The sequence below is a fragment of the Cannabis sativa genome, chromosome 4, assembly GCF_029168945.1.
Source record: "Cannabis sativa cultivar Pink pepper isolate KNU-18-1 chromosome 4, ASM2916894v1, whole genome shotgun sequence".
In the NCBI taxonomy this organism is placed as follows: domain Eukaryota; kingdom Viridiplantae; phylum Streptophyta; class Magnoliopsida; order Rosales; family Cannabaceae; genus Cannabis; species Cannabis sativa.
Window position 1 is genome coordinate 5847429 of NC_083604.1, and position 24272 is coordinate 5871700.

The following is a 24272-nucleotide window of genomic DNA, read 5'->3' on the forward strand; positions in this document are numbered from 1 at the left end:
CAAGCCACGTAGTGTTAGTTTTATTTAATATTTTAGTTTTTTATTTTAATTAATAATTAAAATAGTATAATTATTTGAACGATTTGTTTTATAAAAATAAAATATGTGTCAGTATATTTAGTAAGTAAAACATAGTTGTGTTATAATAATGTATGTTATTAATAGTAAAATGTACATTAATCTTCTAATTGAAAAAAGTTCTATTATCTCATTTCATATATATTTAATAATAGCTACACAACTATATATTTATAGACTTTCACATTCTTTACAAATTACTAATAAGCACCGATAATATTTGCATATTCTAATATTTTTCAACCTTCTCCTCTTGGTGGTAAAATTAAAAATAAAACTAAAAATAAGCACAATCATATAAGGTAAATACTAATTACAGCCCATTTCATCTTTTTTTATTATTATTTTTTTAAGCCCAAGCCCAAAAATCTCTAAGCCAACACAATCAATCTTCTTTTATATTATCTATTTTATCTATATTTTTCTTTTTTAAAAAATAAATAAAAAAATTATTAATATTCTCCCAAGATAAGTTTGTTAGAGAGATATGTGGCTAAGATGATTTTTTTTAATTTAAAAAGAGATTATTAATATTTAAAAGATTGTTTATTTGAAAGATTGTTTAATTTTTTGGTTTAATTATTGAGTTTATTTTTTAACGGGAGATCAAACCTAATCGTTAAATTTAACAGAATATTCTTTTATTTTTAAGTATATTCTGTTAAACCAAGAATGTTAAATCTGCCGTTAGATAGACACTTTTAATATATAAAGATTTAAATAGTATTTTTAAATTAATAAAAAATGTGAATAACATTAATTATGATTTATTGTAAAAAAAAAGTATTTTGATAGGTTTTTTTTATTATTATTGAGACTAAATTATTTTATGTTATTGGTAATGTATTAAATATATAAAATTTATAGGAATGATGTATAAAAAAATAAAATATTTTTGTAAAAACTCTATAATTATTGTGATGTTGATTTTTCATTATTTTTTAGTAATTTTCCTACTTTTACTGAAAAAAATGTATTTTTATATTTTTAATACTTTATAAATATATTTTTATATATAAATATTTTAGATTGTAAAATTGTAAATAAAATATAATTTTTCAGAAAAAAAATTCCAAAAAAAGAAAAAGAAGAAAAAGGTACAATAGTTGAAAATGATATAACTATTGAATACGCCAATGAAAATAATTACATGACATGAAACTCAAACATGAATTTTCTATCTTGTTGGTTAATGAAATTTTACTGTGCATTGTCTCTTCTTCTGTCCTCATCTCCATTTTTCTCCCTCTTTCTTCCACCCTAATCTTCTCTTTAGTTTTTTTTTAAAAAAAATTAATTACAATTTTACTCAAGTACTTGGCATAAAAAATATATTTTCCCCTTACTATTTGTCATGTTATTATAATTATATAGAAACATTACATGCTTAACAAAATAATGGTTAATTTTAAGAAAAGGATAAATTGCGGCATAAATAACTAATGTTTCTGATTTTATACACTTAAATACTTAATGTTTATTTTTTGTGGCAAAAATACTTAATGTTACAATTCTCTTACACCGTTACTACCACTTTCGTTATTAACTCATAAATATGGACTCGTGGAGGACCCGAATGTATTACATTTATTTAGTTTATTTTAAAATTTAATATTCTTAATATAAAAAATTAAATATTACTTATTTTTTAAAAAAATAAGAGAGATGCAATACTAAATTACCATAACTAAGTGAACCAGTGTATATATAACATGATTATGAATTGAAGTGCCAATATTATGTGAAAATTGTTAATGAGAACAAGTTTTTTTTTTTTAAAAAAAAGTAGCATTTAGTTTCTGATATTAAGAATATTAAGTTTTCAAATAAAATAAAAATAAATGTAATGCATCTGAACCCTTCACGTGTCCATATTTATAAGTTAACAGAAGTGGTAGTAACAGTGTAAGAGAATTGTAACATTAGGTATTTTTGCCTCCAAAAATAAACATTAAGTATTTAAGTATATAAAATCTGAAACATTAGATATTTATACCGCAATTTACTTTTAAGAAAATAACAAACTTATACTGTCATTAAAATCAGATAATATTATTTGTCGAATATGTATTCTTAAGAACAAGTGTTCTTTCTTTAGAGAAAAAAAAGTGTCTTAATTTGCCGAATATAACTTTGTGCTAGATGAGATTTACAAGCTTACTTACATATAATTAGAATGACTTAGAATTGGATTAACCATCAATCAGAATCAAAAAAAATTATTTACTTAGGTGCCGTTTGGTAACACTTTTGTTTTTTTAATTTTTTAATCACAAAATGAAAGTAAAATTTTTGTTTTTAAAAAGTTTATTTTTAAAAAACAAAAATGCGTTCTCTAACCACTTTTGTTTTTCAATTTTAAAAACAGAAAACAAAAGTGCGTTCTGTAAAGTTCATTTTCATTTTTATTTTTTGATTTTATTTAAGTTGGGTCAAGATCCGGGGTTGGATTCGGGTTCGGGTCAAAAGCCGGGTTCAGCGCCAAGGACGTGAGGAGGGAATTTGGGTCCGGGTCTAGTTGTAATCCAAAAGATTAATTAAAAAAAAAAAAACTGTTTAAAAAAATATTGAAAATGATTTTTTTTTGTTTTTAAAATTTTGATTTCTAATTATAAAATTGAAAAGTAAAAACAGTTTTATAGAACATGTTTTTAAAAAATATTTTCACTTTTCCACTTTTAAAAACAGAAAACTGATTAAAAAAGTGTTACCAAACGCCACCTTAACTTGCAGGTATAATCAATATTTTCATTAATGTGTTTACATTATTTTAAAATCGAACTAAATTATTTTAAATTATAAAAATACGCTTGATTAAAGTTTTATGTGTATGTAAAATATTTATAAAAAAATAATTAAATAAGGATAAAAATAACAAATCATATTTAAGAAGGAATGAGAGTAACAATTTCATGAATTTTATTCCTCAATTATAAATTGGGATTATTTCATAAATATACAAAAACAACAAAAAAATTACAAAAATATAGTTTTACAAAATTTTAAATATTTTTGCGATTTTTTTATTTTATTTACAAAAAATGCGGTCTTTTTATGTTGTAATCATGTTAATTTGTTGTTGATTTTTTGTTAACTGTATATTATTTTTTGTTGTTGTTTTGATGATATTTAGATGTTATTTTTTATGTAGTTTTCTTGTTATTTTCGTGTTGTTTTTTATAAAAAACTGTAAAAATGTAAAAAAAAAAATTCTTCAAACGTAAAAATATAATTTTTTTACAAAAAAATAATATCTTTGTAATTATTTCTTAAATTGGTGTGATCTACATATTTTATCATCTTCATTCCTTAAAAAAATTTGGAAAATAACAAGTTAATCAAACCTATTCCTTATTCTCAATCCCTAAGGCCAACTTCAATAGACTTGCAAAACATCAATTATGGTGTGATATTACACCAAAATCAATTCCAACCGAATTGCAATTGTATAACCATTTTTGAGTTTGTCTACAGTGTCCCACCATATTTGGGTGGGCACTGTAGACAGCACTAAATTGTTTTGTTTTTTTTAAAAAAAAAATTAATAATTATATAATATTTAAAAATACTAAATAATTATAAATAAATATTAATAAAAACTTTTATAAATGTATTTGTTTGTATTTTTATATTTTTAAGTGTGCTAAAAAAATAATTTAGGAGTGTTCGCGGGGCAGGCATTGCGGTCTTTGACCATTTTTTTTAAACCAATCCACACATGCGGTTTTTTTAATTTCTCAAACCACATACGCACCGCGAAACTAAAAAACTATGAAAACCGCACCGCAAATAATAGATTATTTACTAATATAATTTATTGGATTTAACAAATATTTAGTATTAAAATATTCTTATTATATTAATAAAATAATAAAATAATGAAGAATATAATATTTGGTGTAATTTTTTGGTGTTGTGGTTGGAATTGAAAAAAAATTAGTGTTGAAATAGTAGTTTTTTAGTGTTAATTTAACACTAAATTCGGGTTTCTTGGAGATGCCCTAACACACCATATGCCATTAATGATTATATATATTTTTTTTTATTGTAATTGGTCTATTAACTCCATTGAATATAGTTTAGCTCAGATGGCTTTATTATTGAGAGGTGTTCCTCCTGGTATATTTGACCCTGGCTCTAATGAAGTAACATTTTTATAAATATCATATTTATCCTAAAATTTATGTAAAGTGTTATTTCAGCCAAGTTTTGGACCGAATGCAGACCAGGTCCAGTGAACAATGGGCCCATTACGGCCCAATTGCAAAAAAACACGTAGCGGGAGGGAGGGGAAAATCATCAGCGAAAACCCCAACTTCAGGACGAGAGGAGTAAAGGTTTAAGGGCATAGAGGAAGAAGAGAAAAGGGACTCCTCTGAAACTGCGTTTCGAAATTCGCATTCATTCGAAACGCCATTACCTATGCTTGAGTGTCTGTTGAAGCTCGAAGATAATGGAGGGCGTGAGGCTTCGTCTGGTTTTCGACGACCGTCAACTGCTAAGCAAGTCACAGAAGAATGAGGGACTAAAACGAAGCTGGATTCTCCTCCAGCCAAACCACCACACCATCTCCGACCTTTCTGATTATATCCTCCATGTTTTTGACCTCGATGAAGCTTGTCCAAATGGCCTCGTTCTTTCGGTAAGCTTCTTGTTCTTTTGATTTTCATTTCTAGAACTGTTCTCACTCCCAAAATGAACTACTCTGTAACGAATAATGACGATCGGAATAGGATGCAAGCTTTGAGGGTTAAAGCCCTAGAGTTCGGTCGGTTTAGGTTACATGCAAGCATTTCCTCTATTTTTCCTTCATTAACAAAGCACTATAGTAATTTCTGTCTGTAGTGAAATTCTACTTGTATCAATGATGAGTGGCTACTATTATGCAAATTTTATGTTTATGTAAATGCAATTTTTTCTTTTTGGGTGGCAATTTTATGTAAATGTATTGATTGTTCAATATTATGTGAAAAAATCATAAGACTGCCACAATTTCCTGGCTTTTTTAACTTGGGAGTTTGTTATTGGTTCTTGTAGATTGAAGGCTTTGCATTACCACCGTTTGAGTCTACATGCATTTTGAAGGAAGAAGATGTTATTAGGTTAGTGTGTTCCTACTTCATACTCTTTAAATGTTGCTTTAGCTATATTGCTATATTAGTTTAGTAGAGACTGATAATTTTATTCCATAGTATAAAAAAGAAACGGGTTTTGTCTACTGATATCCAAAGAGTTCGTGATGGAGAGAAGTCTCTAGTGGTTGAAGAAGTAGTGGTGAAGCAACCCTTGCGTACGGGCGGCATGAAGCTTTTAGCTAATGAGGAGTTTGAAAGGGAGAGTGGAGGTTACCGCAGTGAAGCTGAAGAAGATGAACCTGACACGTTGGAAGATAAATTACCTGTAGATGATACCCCAAAGAAGAAAGCAGTCTCCAAGAAAAGGAAAGCTTCAAAGAAACTTAAGAGGTCAAAGTATGTAAGACAACTTGTTAGTTATTATGTCTTAATAATCTTCTCTTACAATTTATATGATATGTGTGTGCGGTGGTGGATTAAACATTTTATACTTCATTCTGATTTGTTTTTCCTTTCTTAGAGTAAGGATTTACAGCCAATTATATAAGCATGTTTTCTGTTTTATGTTAGCAAAGTGTTTGCTTCACCTACTCAAGTTATAATTCAATTTTTCAGTCTAAAAAAAGGATAAAAAGAAAGAAGACGTTATAATTCATTTGTTGTTTTTCAGTGACAGAAGGAAGAGACATAAACTTGTGAATGTAGAAGATGTTCCAAGTGATGTGCAGCCTGAGGAGAATGAAAGTTCTCAGCAAGATAGTCTTCCGGAGAAGAGTCCTGTCAAGAAAGACAAGTCATCTGATATGGACAGTGAATCTGATGATTCAAGTACCCAAAAAATTGATGAAAAGGCTGATAGCATCATGGAATTTACTCCAAGCAAACCAAGGTAGTTTTCAGTATTTTTTACTATAAGATGATAAACGAAATCTTATATATTCTATAGGTATTTTTGCATTGCTGTTATTGTCACTTTTACTAATATTAAATGAGACATGGGGGAATGAATTCAGGTGTTAATGCTTTTCTGGGATTTCTTGGCACAGATGTTTATTAGTTTAGTATTTTGTGATTCCGACTGTGTATACCTTACAAGTTGTTCACATCTTTCGCAATTGCTCACTTGTCCCATTTCTTTTGATTTCTATTTTGTAGTTCCTGTCAGGCTCAGCCACTAGAGAATGGCAAGCAAAGTGTGGCTTCCTCTCATACGCTGAATGGAGTTCAAAAGGTCATTAGCTACCACAGTGGTTTGATTTTCATTTTATTAGTCTATATTGGATTGCAGTGGTAAATTTTATAGCATCTCAGCCTAAAGTCATTTGCATGTGCAGAGCGACATTAGCACAAGTGCTTTAGTTTCTGAAAGTTTTATTTTTTTCATGTTTTCTATAAGTATAGTACTCTTGCTCTACTATTGCGTAATGTGGGATTGATAGATGCATTCACATCATCTTACTTGTGAATGGGAATGAGTAATTTGAGATTAACAGGTGCAACCATATCACGTGCCATCAATTGGCTTGTAGAGAAGTATGTTGTAGTCGAACATGATTAAAGATTGTGAGGTTTTCTAGAGTAATTTCAATAACTAACAAAGAATGCATTACCTTCTTGAAAATCCTTTAATAAACTTGCATCCAATTCCAAGTGTCATTATTTTAAGGCGTGGGGACTGTAACTTTTTAACTTGGATCCATTTAACTGAACTCAGCAAATCCATACAAGGTATGATTGGTACATGGCAGTTACATGTATGGCATATGAGAGGTCACCTTATTATAGCATTCTCGTCTTTCCTTTTCATTTATTTAAGTTAGGAAATTAAGTTAAACTAATTTATATAATATCTTTGTAATCAGTTACCTAGTAGAAGTACTCGGCGTAAAAGGGCCAAAAGACAGCGGTTGAGAGAACAAGCGAAGGCCAGAGAAAATGAGGTCGTTTGATTTTCTGATGACTAGTATTTTATTATTATTTTCTTTATTTCACATTTTTTATTTATATTGAATAAAATTAATGGAGGGATTTGTATGCTCATGTGCACAACTCAGACGAAACGTGGTTAGCTTTATGCTTTAGTACAATAGTATTAGTACTCTCTACTTCTCTGCAAATAAGTTGATTATACTGGATTTGCAGCTACATCAGGCACAAGTACTTAAAGCAGATAATCAGCAAACATCAAGTTTGCATTCACATCAAGCACAAGTACACCAAACAAATAACCAGCAGTCATCTAGCAAAGATAATGGCCGAAATTCCAAAGAACATCAACGTGAGAAATGTAATGATGAAGAGGATAACGTAGTCCCCATTGTGGTGAGGCCAGGACACATTCGCTTTGAGCCCTTTGGAAAAGGTTGGCTGGATTATTGTGCTCTATTTAACTTGTGATCATACTGGTTCATTCACTAGAGTTGCACTTTTAATTTCTGACCATTTATTCATTGATGATGATATTTCAATATTATAAATATGTTGCAGAGGATGGAGATCAAGCTATTCCACAGTTCAAAATTTCAGAGGTATTTCCAGATTCTCCTGATCTAGTAATGAACATCCTGTTACTTCCAATCTAGTTCTCATTTATGTTCTTCTGGTCCTTTTATCTCTTTTCATTGATCATTTATTCCGTGTGAATAATTGTTTTAAGGTGACTTTGTTTTTTTAATTCAATGTTGTTGCTCGATTTATTTTATTTTAATTCTCTTTTTTCTTTTTCCCCCTGTGGTTTTAGATAAATTTTCAGTGGAATGGGATCACAAGTAAGAGGAAGGGTCAACAGTGGGGCAAAGAGAAGACAGCCTTTCATAAAAGGAATGATCAGAAAAAAGAGAACCCGGAGTGTTCGGATATGCTGGTTAATGAAGAAGAAGAAAAAGAAGATCAAGAGAAAACTACTGTAGATGTTCCTGTAGACTTTGATAAGCTTAAGCCTTGTAGCACCTTACCCCAGGTTTGTTGCCTCGTGCTATGCTTATGCTTTGGTTATTTATCCTCTTTTTTCTTTTTTCACGGATCTAGATAAAGTCCAAAAACAATATACTCAATTAGTTAGTTATTATTGCAATTTCTTAAGATTTTTGTGGTCTTTATTTTGAGAATGATAGCTTCTTTGCTATAATGCAACACAGGTAGGTGATACAGTGGCATATCGTCTGGTCGAGTTATCAGCATCCTGGACTCCTGAACTCTCATCTTTCCGGGTACAAGTCTCTCTGCCCTAAACTCATATATAAACCCCATCAACCATTCTTTTAAAACCAAAACAATGATAATAATGTGTACTCATCCTGCGTTAGTGTACTAACATACTCTTTTTATTAGGTTGGAAAAGTATCAAACTATGAATCTAAATCTGATAAGATAACTCTAATACAAGTTCCAGAGTATCCAATTGTTTTTGAGAAGAGAGATGAGGAATCTGAGCAACCAAATGTGTCTCTCTATGCAGAAGATGGCTCTCTTGAGGTACTAAGCAGTTCTCTTTTTCCATAAGCATGTGTTTCATTAGAAATTGCAACTTATAGCTTACATTATCAAATTTTGATTCTTATTTTAAGAACATCAGATTTCATTCCGAGGGATTGTTACAATTCCATCAGATTTATTTTGTTTTCTTGTACATGTGTGATGTTACTTTCATTGACAGGATAAATTATTATATTTTGCAACCCTATGATTTTATCACATCTATAATTATATCTAGCGACCAGAGCGTTGGCACTGTTGCTGATTCTTAATTGTAATAGTCTAACAAATGGAGTCCCTTTGCAGATAGATTATTGGTCTCTTGCTGATGTTCGAATCATCAAGTGTGATGATGCCAACTTAAACGCTGATAAAGCTAAATCAGTCTCAAATGGGGTCTGCCAAGCGTCAAGTTCTAAGGTCATCTTTAAGGAGAAAGCTAAGTCCGCAATACCCATCTCTGATAAAGCCAAGTCCCCAGTACAAGGTATCGGTGAGGAGAAAGCTAAGTCCTCAATACCCATCTCTGAGAAAGCCAAGTCCCCAGTACAAGGTATCGATGAATCAGGTTACCAATGGAGTATAAACTACATAGAGTTATTGAATACAGTAAAATTTTCATGGATGGGCTTAATATTTTAGTTTGTTTATGTAGAAAACGGGAAAGTGGACGTGTGGGATGAAATCTGCGAGAGCCTGAACGCAAAGAAAGCACAGCTATCCCAGGAGAACAATTGGAATAAGAAAAAAGATTCAGCGGGGAGCACATCCAAGAGTTCATCATGGTCTTCTAGGTCTTTGAGAGGTAGTGCCGTGGGCCCAACAATGGCTCGCTTAAGAGCCCAAAAGGAGCTGTGAGATAAGGTACTACCGAGTAGTAATGATACTGATATTATTTCTATAGTCCATCAACTTTTACTTGTCTTCTACTGGGTTGGTGTACCTAAATTATACTAAATTCTAGTAAACAACATTGACCTTTGTAAGCAACGAAAGGCCAAGTTTTTGATTGTATATTTGGGTTGGCTGCTCATTTTTGCTTATTGCCGAATGGGTTCAATGTTTGAAACTTGGAATTCTTCTTGGTGTTGATTGGAACTCTTAGCCAAGTTCTTCTTTTGAATAGTATAGATACATGGTCGAATATGGATGATGTATCAAAAAGAATATAAGAACATGTCAAAGAAATGAAGCCATTGAATTCCTTAAAAAGCACTAAACAAATGGATTCAAGTTTGAACCGCAACAACCAAAGTTGATGTATTGGTTTGAATGTTTGAATGGCTGCTTATTTGAAGATTTTATAAGTAGTTTATGTTAAGAGCATTTGCTATTAGGACTAAAGAATATCACACGTGGTGCCTTTGAGTTGTTAGCAGTTATTTATATTATTTATTTAATCAAAATATATCTATTTATAGCTGTATATTTACTACTATTATAAGTAAATTGCACAACTCATCAACTTGAGTCAAATTATAATTACATATAGTCTGCACTTGGCAGACTAACAAGTAACAACTGTTACAAGTTCGTATCTTTTGAATATATATTTGTATAAGGAGACTAATTTATTGTATTAATAAAATAATATGGTATTAAATTATGTATTTTGGACTTTGAATTAATGATGTGTACTCCGTAGTGGTATTTTTTCAACCAATCTAGTCATTATGTAATGTTCTGGCCCTTTTGGGGTATATATTTGGTGAATGTATCATTACATTTTGTAATGTTGTGGCTGTAATAGAAATAATAATATTGAAATTATACTTTTTTTTGATTATGATGGTATTAACTGTATTTATTTATAATGTATATTCTTGAAGAAAATCAAATAATTTACAGTATTGGTTAAAAAAATATGTTGCACGTGTGTATATATATTTATTAGGTATTAGTAAATGAATGTTTACAGTTGCTATTATTTAATTATTAATTTGAATAATAATAATAAAATTAAGTGGATTCACCTTATATACGTTATTTCACAATTTCATTTATATGGTTTAGTGATGTAAACTTGTATTTTCTTTTATATTTCATTTCGTATATAACAGAATTCTTGGTTTATGAGAAATTCATGGGTGATTTTTTATTTATATTAAAAGTAAAATGATTTATTATTAAAAATAAAATAGTTTATGAGAAATTCATGAGTCACTTTTTATTTATATATAATAAAATAAATAAAATAAAATTCATTAAATCCAAAAAAAAAAAATACGATTAGGTTTTCGCTGTTGTACACTTACGATTTTTTTCTTCTTCTCTTCTAGAATTACTATTTTCCTATAAAAACACTCATTAAAAGAAAAAGTTATATTTTAGCACATACAGTATAATTAAGAAGCTATAAAATTTATAATTTCGTCTTCTGTTAAATAAAAATAAAAGCAACTTAAATCATTATTATAATTATGCTGCTTTGTACATGCGGCGACAAAAAGAAATGTCAATCTTATTAATTTCTCCATGTTCTAGCTATTAATGCAAACCAGAAAAAGAAAAACATTTACTAAAACTCACCAAAATTTATCATAATTAAACCTGAGGCATTAGATGCAAAAAAAAAAAAAAATAAATAAAAAATAAATCAAGTACATTACAGCACTGTTTTTGATCACGTGCTCATAAATTAGAAGCACAATTAAATATATTAGCGAAATAGTGACTAACATTCAAATTTCAGAGTTGACGAAAAATCTGCAACTGGATGAGGTAAAGACTACTACAATATTACTTTATAAAACTTTTGTTTCAATATCTTACTATTATTAACACCATTTGATTTGGATGTAGAAAAAATATTTTTGGATTGAGGCGGCAATAAAAATAACTGATATTGTCCAGAGTTTTTATTACATGTCATGTGATTTATGTCATAAAAAAATAGATTTATACAATCGCAATGAAAAAATTATATGTGACAAGCCAACATGCGGCCAGGAAGAATTTCCTACACCACGGTATATTACAAAAAACATATGATGTTATTGAAATTAAGTTAAAATATAAAAAGATTCTAACAATCTTATTATGCATTTTACAGTGTTATAGCATATATTGAACTTGATGACAATACAAAGAGCTTATCTGCAGTCATGTTCGCAGATATTGTAGAAAACATATTTTCGTGTACTGCTGCCCAACTAATGATATATACTGCAGAGGTGTAATTTTTTTAAAAAATAAAATAGTTTTACATGCCTTTCATAAGTTGATTTTTTTAATTAAATAAGCTATGCACACCATGTCTAATCATCTTAAATGAAAATACATCACGATTTGCAGGAACACCGCCGCTTTGTCGACACTACCATATTCAATTTATCAACGAAAAAATGGACAATCCAGATATATGCGGACCCGGCTAGAATAAAAAGTGTAAAATACAAAAATTACACTATTGTCTCTATCGAAGCAAATGAAGATTGAAATCTACCAATGACTATCATTAATTTTCTAATCTACAATTTTTAGACAAATGTTATCTTCAATTATCAATAATTTAGAGATTGATTTTTAATTTTCTTTTTATCTTACACCCATTTAAGAAATGTTTCTTTAAGTATTGAAACATCAATTTTTAATTTATTTTTGGATTAACTTAAGAACATATTTAAATCATCAAGCTTTCTTAAACACTAATATATTGCATTCGGTATTCACTTTTAATTGACAACATTATAAACTATAATATTTAGATATACATAATAATAATCTCACATAATAACTAATAATATTTTTTCTTTAATTTTTAATTGTATCACTTTCAACTAACATAAAAAAAATTAGCATAAAGTTTAGTATACGTGTCTCGCACGTAATTTTTTGCTAGTATATATATATATATATTTTAGGTGTGGAGAACAATTTTTTAAAATTTTGATTCTGACATTATAAATTATTTAAATTTTAATTACGTTTTTAAGATAAGATTGATACGAAAATTAAATTTTCTTTTTACCGAAGCTCACTTTAAAATGATATTACTCTTTGTTGTTAAAATGTGGTTGGAACTTGGAGAAAGAAAGGCAGCAAGTTTCTCCATCAACTCTTAGATTTGTCCAAAATCCAAATACAACTCCATATCTTAAATCTTACATTTTCAATCAAACATTTGTGAAGACGTACCTCGTAACACTCGTGAGTCTTAACTATGAAGGTGATATCCTATCTAAACCTACAAACATCAAGAATCTTATGAAGTCAAACCACTTTGATTTGAGTACACCAAATCACGTGGAGTTAGTATGTTGTCATGCCTCATCATTTAATCTCCATCCTCAAATGGGATTTAGATATTTCCAGTTTTGACCTCTCTTACCTTACTTTTTAAAAGCTAATAAATGGTATGATATAGTAAGAAATTCAATTGATTTTATGAATGACAAATGCTAAAAGACACCAGTAGTGTCTAACACTCTCCTATGTATCAATATCGTTATTGGTCTAACTAAGTATCGGATCCCATATAATTAAATATAATAGTTTTTAAGAAGTATCGCTAACCAATCGTAATACGATATGTCGAGAAAGTGCTAGGTACCACTGATGCTTAATAGCAATGGTTTTTATGAGTTGCTAAAGCCAACATTCTACTCACTTTCATTTAAGATCTGCATGTGAACATGAATTAATGAACGGATATAAAGGCAACTAAAAAAGTGATATCTTTTAAGTAGAAAAGCAAAGAAACATGCTATTTGTATGGATGCATGCAAATAGATATTCCGAGCTATTAACGAGAACTACAAACAACTGCCAATTTTGAAAAGTAAACACTAGAAACTCCAATACCCACATTAGATATTGCAATTTCATCCTGGCTAAGAAGAATTATTTCCATCCAAAAAAGAAAAAAAAACAGAAGAACCTAATACTATTTACTTGCAATTAGTATTTGGTTTTACAGCTTGGCTGTTCTGTTCTGTGTACATATTTTTGCTATATAGGTAACTTACATTCTCTACCACACATCACACAAGCAGATAGATAGATGAAGCTGCCCGGGATGAACACCCACCTTTCAAAATCTTCAACATACTACTGCTAAATGCTAATCTTCATTATTAGGTGGTGTTGTTTTATTACATACAAACATCTCATCTTTGGTTAAAACACTTCACTTATTTTTGTCGAGCTAAGCAACTAAGATGGTTTAAAAATTGTTCTGGCTCTTGACCTTCTCTTACCACCTGAAAATAAAAGCACCAAACATAATCAGAAAAAATGATCTCAAAATCCATTTTATGATATGCACAATTGAATTGATGTTTTAATACCTAATAGTTATTAGTTTGCATGAGTTGCAAGAAACTCTCTTATCTAACATGTAATTGAGTAAGATTTATAAAGTGAAATAGTTACCTGGACAGGAATATTTAATGGCAACTCCAATTGATTAAGGAAGTTGCGAGCAATCATCTCCCAGTGCAGATCGCCACTCTCATTCTGCTCACTGAGCTTCTGTCCTTTCTTTTGCAAGATTTCACGTCCCAACCAGAGAGTTAACGTGCGGTGATTTTTTGATCCCAAACTCGCATCTTCAGCTAATAGCATAAATGCTGATGCTGAGTCAAGTTCTCTAACACAAGGCCCCGTTATTTTGTTCAATGAAGGCCACTTGTATAAGACTAAGTTCAACGTTTCTGCAGCCTCATCGATTATTTCACCTGTAAAAAGACGAGTTTTACCACCCTCTTCTTTTTCTCTAATTTCACTTCCTATTTCATTTGCTTGACTAAAGATATTCACATCTATCATTACCTCTTCTCTACTGTCTTCATTCTCACATTGATTATGGTCAAGATCGTTCATACCATCATCATCAAGGTCAGGAATAGAAAACGACCATGATCGTCCCAGAGTTCTTGGAACTTGAGGTGATTCATCAACCGAGGATAACAACATACGAGGTGGTGGATTACTCCCTCTACGCTCTGCAATAGAGGGAGTAAGCCCTTTACAAGGTGAACCGGATGTTTGGGTTCTAAAAGTATGATTATCATAAAATGATTCTGGATGTGTTGGGGTATTAGTTTCTTTGTTAAGCATATCTAACAAAGAAATATTCTTAATTGGAAATAGATCTGTTGAATCTAGTAAGCCTGATGGCGAAGGCTGCTGCGATGATAGGTATGATAGGTCAGACCAGTTAGAAGATGACGGCGAAAAAGAAAATGAACTAGCATAATCAGAGGTAGAAGGTGAAAGTGTAGGGGACTTAGAGCTAAACTTAGGACTGCTGTCTGGAAAACGAGAAAAAGAATCCGGTGATCCACAAAAAGGTGGTGAGAAGGGATGAGGAAGAGGATCTAATGATTCTACTTCTTTAAATGTTTCTGATATCCTATCTGGGCTGCCATGAGGAAAACATTCAAAGGAATCCGGGGAACCACACAGGTGGGTTGAAGATGCCAAGGATGAAGGGGGATCGAGCTGTTTTTCCTGTCTGCGGTTATCTATAACCATGTCCGATACATCAGAAGATGGCACAGTGTCACACTTTAACTTGGATGATGTGATCAGTTCTTTCATAAAGCCTATAGCGAACTTCCGCCTAAGCCTGCTCCATCCATTCTCCCTTGCAGGCAAGCAAGTTTCAGATCCAGTATTTGATACTGAAAAAGGAGGCACAACCCCGCCAGCAAGTGCCTTGTGAAAAAGCTCATAATCCAAATCATATGCATCGACCTTCCTCTCACCAACCTCGGTGCCAATTTCTGTAGCAACCTCAAGGCTTCCAGGACACTTGTCATCTTCCTTTTTCATCTCCACCTCTGGTAAGGATTGCCCACTGGCAAGAGCTTCCCAAAACTCTGGAGGTTCCTCTCCTTCTTTAATATTTATGATTGGACCATTAGCCTTCTCATACCTAATAACCTGAAACGCTGCTGCCCGTGCATTATTTGACATCACAGATTTGCAATTCTTTCCATTCCAAACATATAAAGCAGAAGGAACATGCACAACAAATGCTCCACGAGAATCGAGTGCTTGAACTCCAGGATAGTTTACTGTTTTGGGGACAAGGTGTAGAGGATCGTATGGAGAATGCGGGGCCATACGATACATCCTCAATATGGAATTTGGGCTGGCAGGCACAGCATGAACTCTCTTCTGGCACTGCAAAAGTTGACAAGCAAAACCCATATTGGGGTTTGTCACACCTCGGGCTGCCTTGACATATTGAAAGGCCTCTTCAAAGCTCTGGTTTTTCCTCCACATGAGATATGCAATGACCAGGGAAGTTGATCTTGACACACCCTGGCAACAGTGCACAAGAACCCGCCCGCCTTGCTCCCGAACATCTTCAAAGTAATCAAATACATCATAAAGAATACTTGTAATATCCTCAGAAGGGCTATCCTGCAACCAAAGTGTCTTGTACACAAGATCAATCTTGAAATACTCAGGGCAAACAAACCCGACACAGTTAAGCACATGAGTTATCCCATTCTGCCTTAAAATCTCGCGGTTCTTAGCCACAGCATCACTTCCTAAGTATATATGATCAGCAATTCTAGAGCATTCTTTATCAAAAAAGGCAAGCTTATCCCTCTTAAACTGGAATTCTCTTACAGTTTGTTCCGGATTCGGACTTGCAGGTGGATTAGCAGAGCCTCTTGGGGTTTGAGGATGAGGCCAAACACCGAGATCATCAGAACCCGCTCGCGGCCACTCCTCAACATTCCGCCGAGTTATTGAAAGTGGTTGAAGTGGTGGCAACAAACAAGACCTTGCTTTACTATTAGTTTGTGGCCTAGGATTAGAATTAGCAGGCTTAGATGGTGACCGGTCAGTCCAAGAAACTGACCGGGAATACCTTCTCGAGGCAGCTCCGGCAAACCGGTCCTTATCTTCTTCACCTAACATCTCTAAAAACTTTTCAATATATTTATTTTTATTTTATTTAGAACAAAACTAGCAAACTACCCATTAAACGAAATATCCAGGAAAGGACATAGCAGCAATAAAGTTTTGATTTTTGTTTTTGTTTTTGGCACAAATAACTTATATGGAAAATATGAGTCTCCTTCTTCACATTTTCCCACCTAAAACCCTTGACCCATTCTTCCCCCCCCAAAAAAAAAAATTGTACTTTTTCTAGGGTAGAAAAATCAAATACGAAAGCGACCCAGTAAAACCCAAACCCCCAGCTAAGCTCTAGTGGGGGCACATGGATTCAACAAGTAGAGACAAGTCGAAAGTGGAAGAAAATCCACGCAAGGAAAAAAAACAACAACGCTGACGTCTAATTAAATACAGTAGTCGATATTGTTGAAGAAAGACTTACTAGATAGATGGATTGAACACAAAAATTCTTTTAATAAAGTATTATCTACGTATTACCAGTAGCTCTTCAGACCCTCTCTCTCTCTCTCTCTCTCTAGTTCATTTAGTCAAAGCCACCATAACAGACTGCATCGTCGGAGCCTGATCCTTCTTCATTATACCCAGCGACGAACTTAGCCGAAAGCCATCGCCTTTTTCGTCGTCGTCGTCTTTGTCTCCGGCAGGTTGGTGGGATTTTTGGTGGTTTTAGTTTAAAGGGTTTGGTTGTACTTTGTAGTTGTAGTTGTAGAGAGAAAAGTCAATGAAAAAGGAGAGAGCGTTGTGGGTCAATTGATGAAGAAAAGGAAAGAGAAGAGGTTTATAAAGGTGGGAAATGGAATAAGAATAAAGAGTTTGATATTTTGAGATGGAAGAGAAGAGAGTTCAATGGCAGATTTATGAGGGTATTTGGATTGCTATTTGGTACAGAGAGAAGAGACAGAAGAGTGTTTAGTATTGATGATTTTGAATGAAGAAGACACTAGTAATATATATTTATATGTAGTTATCCCTACAGTCCTTTTGCATCTGTAATGGTTTTAAAGCTTATTTTTCTTTTTTTTTTCTTAGCCCGAAAAGGGAGTTTCATAGTTAATCTCCTTTTCCTCTCTGCAAGCACATAGCTCTTGTCAGTCAAGCTAATTTGTGTAATTAAAATGTTACACAATTTAAAGAGTATTTTTATGCTCCAGCATGTTACACATGTATGAAAACGTGTTGTTTGAACATTTTTAGATTTGATTTGCATTAGGGACATGAAATTGTTGTTGATCTCTAAATAGGTATCTCATTTTTTCTAGGAACATTGCTTCTAATATAGATACATATAAATAGAATTGATTTGTGCCTGAAGAATTAATTGCATTGCTTTACAACATGGTATATATTGTTTTTGACATTTAGTTTGTTGTAGTGATACTTGTTTGTTTATTTGTATGGGAGAGGGTTAATAGTTATGACTGTAAAACTATGATTGTCATTATGGAAGGTCAGCTTATATGAATGCCAAGAACCAAGAATTGACTCAAAAAGGGGGATGTTCATTCCCATCCTTGCCGATCCGATTTGGGATCCCTGGGCTTTGCTATTCAATCCTGTTGTGGAATTGATAGAAACATAGTTGGCCGTCTTGTTATTTCCTTTTATTCTAGATTGAATTATAGAGTTGTTATTACTCAATTTTTATTGGAAGATCTCTGACTCATAGTCATTAATCGGGTAGAGTTGGCAGTTGTTCAATCAGATTGGAAACTTAGGCATTTTTTGCAATCTTTTGATGCTTTATTGCTGGCAGTTTAGTGGGCTTTTAGTTGAAGATGCTATTAAGATTTTTGGACTTTCTTCGATTTACCTATTAATGGATATTTTTCGTTTACCTTTAACAAAAAAGTATAAAAAAAGAAATTAGATGTTGAGGATCATGCATTATGGCCCGAAGCTTTTTGTTTAATGGTCTCTTTCATGATGATTCCAAAAAAGGAATACATGCAAGTTTAGATAATGAAAGATGGTGTGATAGAACAAAAACTTGTGAATTTAATCAATGTAATAGTTCTAATTTTTATTTAACTAAATTTATAGGTAATTCAAAACTTAATATCACATAACATTTGTTAAGATAAATAAAATAGTTTTGACACTAAATCCAAACTTTTATTTCAGAATCACACCTAAAAATACAAATAAGCGCAAAGAAGCAGGAAAGTTTAAATAATGGTGGGGACTGTTGGGTTGTATGAACCTGATACGTACATGGAAGCTCGGCCAACATACCCACTTGAATGGTATTCAAAGCTGGCAGCTCTCACTCCTCACCACAACTTGGCTTGGGACGTTGGCACGGGCAATGGCCAAGCTGCTATTGGGGTTAGTTTTTCTTTTCTTCATCATCTATTTCTTTCTCGTGATTTATTCATTTTGTTTATGAAATATATATAGGTGGAAGCTTTTTGTTTTTTGACTGTTTCCTATAGAAACTACACCTCTTAAAGGATCATATTCTTTTTTTAAAAGGATTTTATCACATCCATTTAAAATGGCTAGTTTTAGTTTCTTATAAGGATAATGGTCATTGATTTCAGCTGATTAATTTAAAAACTCTTATGACATGAAATCTAGCTCTAGATCACTAAGATCAGAAGTGCCTCCATCCCTTTTTTTCCTATTTTTTTTCCTTTCACATTGTTGATCTCATTTGGCCAAGATTTTTATATCACACTGTTGATCTCGTTTTCAGATCACTAAAATCGTCTTTAACAACTTCAATTTTTATGACGTGTAATTTTATTAACGAAGTTAGAATAAATCATCTTTAACAGCCTCAATTTTTATGTATGTATAGTAACAAAGTTTCAATGACCAGGTGTCTGAGCACTACAAGCAAGTGATTGCAACGGATGTAAACATGGCCCAGCTAGAGCGAGCTACTCCCCATCCTCGAGTCCGATACCTCCACACTCCTCAAACCATGAATGACAACGAATTAGTGTCGTTGATTGGGGGAGAAAATTCTGTGGATCTAATAACCGTTGCAACAGCAGTTCATTGGTTCGACCTTTCACACTTCTATTCTATTGTTTCTCGGGTTTTGCGCAAGCCAGGAGGAGTGCTTGCTGTTTGGTGCTACTTTGACATGGCTGTGAGCCCCGAATTCGACTCCCTCTTCAAAAAATTTCACGACTCATTGCTGCCGTTTTGGCCCAAGGAAGTCAGAGACTACGTGCATGAGGGTTACAAAACGTTGCCGTTTCCATTTGAGAGTGTTGGGTTAGGTTCTGAGGGGAATCCACTGCCCTTGGAGATACATAAACAACTTTCTTTGAATGGAATTTTGAAGCTGTTCAGGTCTTTCTCTCCTGTCAATGTGGCTAAGAGCCAGGGTCTGGATTTGTTATCCCCAGAGGTGGTTAAAGGCTTTGAGAATGCTTGGGATGGACCTCTTACTTCGGTCAGGGATGTTACCTACAAAGCTTTTATGCTAGCTGGAAAGGTTAGGTCTTAATTAGTCTTGTGCTTTTTATTTCTACTGAATAAGTTGTAAGAATTTTATTAATCTTGTGTATAAACATTACTAATCAAAGCTTTTATATTTTTAATATTATAAAAATTTACAAATAATATTATTAATAGTAGAAATTCATAATTTTTTATAAAATTTTTTATTAGTAAAATAATTTTTTATGATCATAGAAATGACCAAAATTATATTATGCGACTATAAACGACCATTATGGTCGCAAAAGGACTTTAGATTTACAGTGTGCGATCATTATAGTCTCATAGAGTAAATTTAGTGAGGTAATTTTATAAATTTTAGTGTTTGAAATGGTTAGTTTGGCAATTTCTCCATTTGGCTTTCTTAAAAATACACAAGAACGAGTCAAGTTGTTGTATTGAAATATATTTGTATATTCTGTGGTCCTCTTCCTCACACGGGGAAAGAAAAGAGAGGGGCCTTTTGAGCTTTGAAAATTGTACTGAGGAATTTTGATGTGAGGGACAAGCCCCTAATTCTGTGGAATTTTGTGTCACATAGGCCACGTCAAAAAATTCCTAAAAAGTTGGTTTTGCGACAACCCTAGGAAGTTGGCTTCCGCAACACCCTTCGGACTACCCTTCCGGGATACTTGTGGGGTATCTGTTTGTGTCTTATCAAACACTTGGTAATTCGGTCGAATCTGCTCTCCGGGTTTGTCAGCCCAAATTTTCCCTCGGTCAAGTCTTAACCGAATATGGATTGTCTGTTATTTGGACAATCACTATCCATTTGGGCCGTGAGAATAGGCCAAAAATTGACTTGGGAACACTAAGCGCACACGTGTTGTAATGACCGCTCTAGTAATGTGGATTAGAAAAGGCAATTAGCACTAATTTTTATTATTTTATTATTATTTGTGAATTAATTTATTTGTGGACCCCAATATTTAGAAATAAATATTAGAGTTATAATTTCTCAATTCCGGAGATTTTATTAAACTCTAGGGGTATTATTTAGCTTATATGTGAAATATGTTAATTTTGTAATTTTTGCTCGGCGACAACGGAAAATGCGATGGATGGCTAGATTGATCACATGGGTAAGTTTAGAACCCTATTTCATAGTGGGAAATATTTTAGAGAAAATAAATTTTCGGGATTGAGCGGGGTTATGGAAATTGACCATTTTACCCCTAGCTTTAGAAATACCCTAGTTTTAAGTCTAAGGGCATTTTAGACATTTTGTTTAATGATGGATTAGGTGGCTGTCCCTCTAGTTGACACCTAGCACATGACTTTTCAGCCATGAATTAATTAAGGAAAAATCATTTCATTTGAGGGGAAAAATCAAAGGAAAAACCAAAAATTCAAGAGAAGCTCTTTCTTCTCTCTTTCTCTCTTCGAAAGCAGCAAGGGCAAGGGATTTTGGGAGCTGAATTCTTGTGTTTTCAGCAAAGGATTCAAGAAGAATCAAGGCAAGGTAACCCTAGTTTTTCTCCCCTTAAGTTTTTGAAAGTTTAGTTTAGTTTCACTTTGAATTTTTAGGTTTAGTGGCTGTTGGGTTTTGTATTGCTTAGGGTTTGAATTCTGGGGTTAGGTTGAGTTGTTTTGAGTCCCTAGCTATTGTTTTTGATGCTTGAGAATGGTTTTAAGCAAGCTTGAGTTTTGAAACTCAAGCTTTGAGCTTTAATGGCATAAATTGAATTATTGGTTTGTTCTGTGATTTGTTGATTGGAAATGGATGTTTATACATTGTATAGGTATACTGGAGAGTTTGGTAAAGTTTGGGATTGAATTGAATCAAGGGGGATGATTTTTGGTTCCCAGCAGTAGAACCGGAATTCCGGTTCTGGGTGGTCTGTACCAACCGGTCGACCGGTTGGTGACCCAGAACCGGGATGCCGGTTGGGAACCGGTCTACCTGTTGGGGGAATTTCCAGAACCCTAGTTTTGGCCAATTTTGAGATATTTAGGGTATTGCCATGAGGTTTATCGATAGGGAAACTTTTAGTTTCAAGTTTTAAGTCCCGGAAAGTGATTTAGCGAGTCACTCATCTGTATTACTATTATTGTGATTAGGGCATCCATCTAGCACGTGAATTCCGTTCAGGTCGGCCAGCACACTTGAATTCGGAAAACAGGTAAGAACTGTGTATAATGTATGATGTGATTATCTGAATGTGTGTATATGTGTTTATATATGCATGCTTGAATTATGTTAAACACTACCAACACTTGTATGAATAAGTTATAGAGTGTATTGGTACAGTGATTGTTGTGATTATGAGTACGATACAGTGATACCAACACAAGCATGGATAATGCTAAGGTGTGTGGTACATCACTCAGTGTTACTCCGTGATCGGGATAAACCCTACCAACACTCGTACAGTGAGGTACGTTGTGTATGTGGTATAGTGGTTGTACCCTGGTATTGAACGTTCATACTCATCTGTTAAGCTCTGTAAATAGGTGTATGGGCGCCTATTTACAGGTCGGAAATTATATGGTATGTTATATGCATTTCTTACTGAGTCTGTTGACTCACAGTTTCTGCTTCCATGTGTAGGTAAAGGAAAGGCGAAGGCTGAACAGGAATGAACCTGAGCTCGGGTGAGATTGTACATGTCAAGCGGCGCGACCTGGAGTGTTCGGTCTCGGGACATCTGGGAATTATATTTTGAAAGTCGCTGTGCGACCTGAGAAATATGTATTTTGAAATGTAAAGTTTAAAAAGTAAATTTACGAAGTTTGAAATCGGGATCCCGGGATTTGTAAATATTATATTATATTACAAAGTTTAATATTTAAAGTAATAGTTTTAATTTGACACGTTTTTCAAGAAATTTCTTTGATCAAGAAAGATTGCACAATAATTGAAAAAGCACTGTAGCGTGCCTTAGCATTAGGGCGTTACACGTGTTGTTTGTCCGAAATGTGAAGAACACAAGCCAATCCAAGCACATTAAGGACAAGATGGGATTGCATGTATATACAATCTATCTTGAGGGAGGAGTATTAAGATTATGAGTTTAGTATATCAGTTAGTTAGCTAAAGTGTTTGATTGATTAAGAGCTATTATGTTAGTTATAAGTTAGTTGTTAGCTTTTGGTGAAGTGATACAGTTACTTAGTTTGTTACCTCTTTGTATATAAACCAGACTCTGTATCATTTTTGCTCAAATGAATCAATAAAAAGCGATTTGTTTTTCTTTTAGTTTAATTATTCATGATTGTCGAATTTTACTTTCTTCCTTGAATAATGTTGGTTTATATTTTGTTAGACGATCACCAAATCGAGTAGCATATTTTGTTGCCAAAAATTCTCAATATTACTCTGGTCATAGTATTTTCGAGCATAATGCTCCTGTTGAACTTAGTACTATTTTGTATTCGAAATGTTAAATTGTAATGAAGTTGATCTTTTAGGGAAAAAAAAACTAAAAAATAACAAACACATAAGACACCAAAAAAAAAAAAATTACTCTCTAAACATGAAATCTCTTTTATAAGAAAATGTCAACAAATAAAATTTGGTATTACAAGAAATGATTACAAAAATATGGCAAAATAATCCCATCAAAACGTTTCAATAAATAAATAAAATTGTCCAAAAATTAAAATGCTTATATTTGTCAAAGTTTTTCTTTTTACCAATATTTGACATAATTTCCTCAATTCATTTTTTTTTGAGAAAAATTTCTTTTTATTCTTTCAATAATGCGGTGTAAATTGTTGGAGGCACTAAAAATATTATATCAGGGGCAAAACAGTATACCAAACCAAAAAAATCTAAACCCTAAAAGCCCTCACCCTCGACTCTTTCCCTTCTCTCTTTCTCTCTCTCTTCTTGTGCTAACTCTCCACCGAGCTCCGCAGTAAGTCTCTGCTACTTTCTCTTTATTCGCGGTATAGTTCTACCGACGCTATTCTCTCATTGTTTGCGATTATGGCTACTGCCTTTCACGAATATATTATATGCCTTGATGTCACTACAAGAAAATCATCTTTTGCCGGTGCATTGTTGCGCCGGCAAAAGTAACCTAACTGCGCCGGCAAAGCTTTGTCGGCGCAGTTGTGCGCCGGCACAGCTTATTTGGGAAGCTTGGTCGGTAAAGGACTTTTTACCGGCGCGTATAGTAACTGCGCCGGTAAAGCTTCCTTTTACCGGCGAGAAATAACGCCGGTGAAAAATAAGCGCCGGTGTTAAAAAATGGCCTTATCCGCCATGAACCTGCTATGATAAGCTTTTGCCGGCGCAATAGTGCGCCGGCAAAACTATTGGCGCCAATCTGACTGTTGGCGCCAATAGTTTTTTCCAGTTTTTAC

General features: G+C 32.9%; 3 protein-coding genes across 6 annotated transcripts; 2 read left to right on the forward strand and 1 right to left on the reverse strand.

The window, feature by feature from the left end:
* Positions 1–4379: 4379 nt before the first annotated feature.
* LOC115712992 (coilin) lies at positions 4380–9705 on the forward strand. 2 transcript variants are annotated; one of them, XM_061113202.1, is made up of 13 exons: positions 4380–4720; positions 5116–5180; positions 5271–5549; positions 5824–6042; positions 6309–6384; positions 7016–7093; positions 7305–7515; positions 7641–7681; positions 7894–8112; positions 8291–8362; positions 8484–8627; positions 8934–9180; positions 9283–9705. In XM_061113202.1, exons 1-13 carry the CDS (start codon positions 4532–4534, stop codon positions 9483–9485), a joined length of 2043 nt encoding a protein of 680 aa, XP_060969185.1. In that variant the 5' UTR covers positions 4380–4531; the 3' UTR covers positions 9486–9705. The 2 variants fall into 2 exon arrangements, with proteins under 2 accessions (XP_060969185.1, XP_030497311.1); XM_030641451.2 differs by having other exon boundaries at positions 4381–4720; positions 7296–7515.
* A 3575-nt stretch (positions 9706–13280) lies between these two features.
* On the reverse strand, positions 13281–16606 carry LOC115712835 (protein-tyrosine-phosphatase MKP1). 2 transcript variants are annotated; one of them, XM_030641222.2, is made up of 2 exons: positions 14001–16606; positions 13281–13828 (listed from the first exon to the last, which is right to left on the reverse strand). In XM_030641222.2, the coding sequence occupies exons 1-2, from the start codon at positions 16506–16508 to the stop codon at positions 13760–13762; spliced, it is 2577 nt and encodes an 858-aa protein (XP_030497082.2). In that variant the 5' UTR covers positions 16509–16606; the 3' UTR covers positions 13281–13759. The 2 variants fall into 2 exon arrangements, with proteins under 2 accessions (XP_030497082.2, XP_030497083.2); XM_030641223.2 differs by lacking the exon at positions 13281–13828 and having other exon boundaries at positions 14172–14305; positions 14400–16606.
* Positions 16607–17010: 404 nt separating this feature from the next.
* On the forward strand, positions 17011–23160 carry LOC115714499 (uncharacterized). Of its 2 annotated transcripts, none has more exons than XM_061113203.1 (4): positions 17011–17152; positions 18630–18833; positions 19330–19956; positions 22513–23160. In XM_061113203.1, exons 2-4 carry the CDS (start codon positions 18681–18683, stop codon positions 22558–22560), a joined length of 828 nt encoding a protein of 275 aa, XP_060969186.1. In that variant the 5' UTR covers positions 17011–17152; positions 18630–18680; the 3' UTR covers positions 22561–23160. The 2 variants fall into 2 exon arrangements, with proteins under 2 accessions (XP_060969186.1, XP_060969187.1); XM_061113204.1 differs by lacking the exon at positions 22513–23160 and adding an exon at positions 20503–20538.
* The last annotated feature ends 1112 nt before the right edge of the window (positions 23161–24272 follow it).